Source organism: Etheostoma cragini, chromosome 17 (genome assembly GCF_013103735.1).
Source record: "Etheostoma cragini isolate CJK2018 chromosome 17, CSU_Ecrag_1.0, whole genome shotgun sequence".
NCBI classification, from domain to species: domain Eukaryota; kingdom Metazoa; phylum Chordata; class Actinopteri; order Perciformes; family Percidae; genus Etheostoma; species Etheostoma cragini.
Window position 1 is genome coordinate 16,583,585 of NC_048423.1, and position 2,531 is coordinate 16,586,115.

At 38.3% G+C, this 2,531-nt stretch overlaps 1 protein-coding gene across 1 annotated transcript in view; it reads left to right on the forward strand.

Moving 5' to 3' along the window:
• The first annotated feature begins 350 nt into the window (after nt 1-350).
• Nucleotides 351-2,531, forward strand: part of LOC117960117 (interferon-induced, double-stranded RNA-activated protein kinase-like) — a 7,533-nt gene continuing 5,352 nt past the window's right edge. Inside the window, exons 1-2 of the mRNA XM_034897721.1 lie at nt 351-622; nt 1,229-1,355. Coding sequence (XP_034753612.1) covers nt 528-622; nt 1,229-1,355 — 222 coding nt within the window. The 5' untranslated portion in view covers nt 351-527. The remainder of the gene's footprint in view (nt 623-1,228; nt 1,356-2,531) is intronic.

A 2,531-nucleotide genomic window follows, 5' to 3' on the forward strand; every position in this document is an offset into this window, starting at 1 on the left:
ATGGCCTCTGTTCCTCCAAATGAAGTTCAATAAGATTTTATCCATTTTTTTTATATTTCAGAAGGAATGTTCAATGAAAATGATACATAGACAGACCCGGATATCCCTTCAGATTTAGATAACAAAACTCTACCATTCAAAGACAGACATCTCATCAAAAAAGCTTCTTCTGTCCTTCACTGGTCTCCGTCAAGAGCAACGGGACCTGTTGGTCCATTTCTTTAACTGTCTATGGGTGTGACACGTTAAACCGTAAATCGTTTTAATCTGAGCATGCGCGACTGAAATCTGCACTCGACTCAGATCGGGGAGTGACCGTTCTGTCACTGTCTATGGGAGTGCCACAGGGTCTGGCAGCGTGACGTCGACCGAGAAAACGAAACTTAACGCAGTTAAGGCTGACTCGGAATTGAAACTGCTCCCAGACGTAGCGAATTTATGGGAGCAGAATTTAGATTATATAGTAGTCTGAGATTAGTAGGTTACATTGTTATTTGCTAATAGTTAATACTATTGAATTATTTATAATGGACGCAGCTAAATTATACGAGTATGCAAAGAAACACGGATTGGAGCTGAAATTGGAGGAAGTCGGATCTGTTGGTCCTGATCACATTAAAACGTAAGAACATAAATCCTCTGCACGACCAGGACAGTCAGAAAACTGGTACTTTGATAGGAAATGCTCTAGTACGTTTTTTTTGTTTGTTTATGAGAAGAAGTAGAAAATGTGTATTCCTGATAAAAAGAATGTCATTGTATGTTTGTCCTTAATGTTGTCAGGGGTTGCCCCATTGAAATCACACATGAACTTAATGTAACTTTAGGTTAACATACTGTACATCAAAGTTGCGTGGAGATAGGGTTTAGTAAAGATAGGATAAAGATATATAGAGATTGTCTTTATTGTTTTCTGCATATTGACAACCCCTGTTGAAGAAAGCAATAGCAAAGATGTTAAGCCTACATAGGCTATTTGTTGTGAACACTTCAAAAAAGACTAATATACAACAGTGTTGAACTTCAATATTCTTTGAGTGGGCTATTAAGTAGCCTTTTGTGCTGTGAAATTAATTTAATAGAATTATTCTTGTAGCCTATTATAAAATAAATTAGGCCTACTTATTAGCTTCACCTGTGGGGATGTTAATGAATGTGCACATTAATGTCCCCCATCACACAACATTCCTTCATCATCTGTTTAACAACGTTTATATTTTCTTCTCAGATTCACAGTAAGAGCAGTCCTGAATGGTAAGGCGTATCCTGAAGGAGTGGGGAACAACAAGAAGGAAGCCAAACAGAACGCAGCTAAAAATGCCTTGAAATGCATGATGGAGGATCCAATTCATCCTGTAAGAGTATTATAGCCTCCGTCTTATCTACTTATGCGGTTATTTGTACAGGTCTCCTTGATGTATATCTTTTATTATGTTGACAGACAGAAAATGCAGCAGAAGCTCCTTCTGCATCAGCTCATCCGACAAGTATCACTCAAGCCAATTATAATTGTTGGCTCAATAACTATTGTCAGAAGAACAGGTTGATAAATACAGCACATTTACATTTACATTTACATTGACAAATTTTTTGGTTGTGACATTTCACGCAAATCTGTAATAGAATATTACATTTTGTATTTTGTTCAGTTCAGTTTAATTTTTATTTATGTAGCATGTTTAAAAACAACCACAGTTGACCAAAGTGCTTAACAAGCTCAGAAATATCCCAAATGATAATATACACAAACAATACACAATACGAAATAATGAAAAAGATCCCCTGTGCTGCCGGGTTGAAGATGCGTGTGTGTGTGTGTGTGTGTGTGGGGGGGCCAGGTTTAGCTACATTTGTGGGGACCAAAAATTGTGAGTACAGTATACTTATGGGGACCTGACAGCTTTGTGGGGACAAAATGCTGGTCCCCTTAACGTTAAAGGGCTTTTTGAGGAATAAGACTTGGTTTTAGGAGTAGGGTTAGAGTTAGGTTATGGTTAGGGTTAGGGTTAGGGTTAAGGTTAGGCATTTAGGTTTGATGGTTAAGGTTAGGCTAAGGGGCTAGGGAATGCATCGTCAATGACTGGTCCCCACAAAGATAGCCAGACACGACTGTGTGTGTGTGTGTGTGTGTGTGTGTGTGTGTGTGTGTATGTGTGTGTGTGTGTGTGTGTGTGTGTGTGAAGTGTCCATGTTTCCCCGGAAAAAGAAACTCAATACCTTCTAATTACTTTGCTTCAAAGTCTTCACTACACATATTATGACCTATATTAACCTTTATCCTTTATAAAGGTAGGGTTTACTGAGTGTTGCACTTAATGTGTTGGATTTATCTAGGTATGCCTAATAAATTGGCAGCTAGAAGTAAGAGTAGCTTGATAGAAAGAAATTTAATTGCAGATTATTCCTGATGCTTTTATTTGTCCTTAACATGTACTGATCACAGCGGCCATATTCACCACAGCCCTTTTTGCTTTAGCCATGACTGGAGGCATTATGTTTTTGGGTTGTCTGTCCATCAGCGCCATAACTCA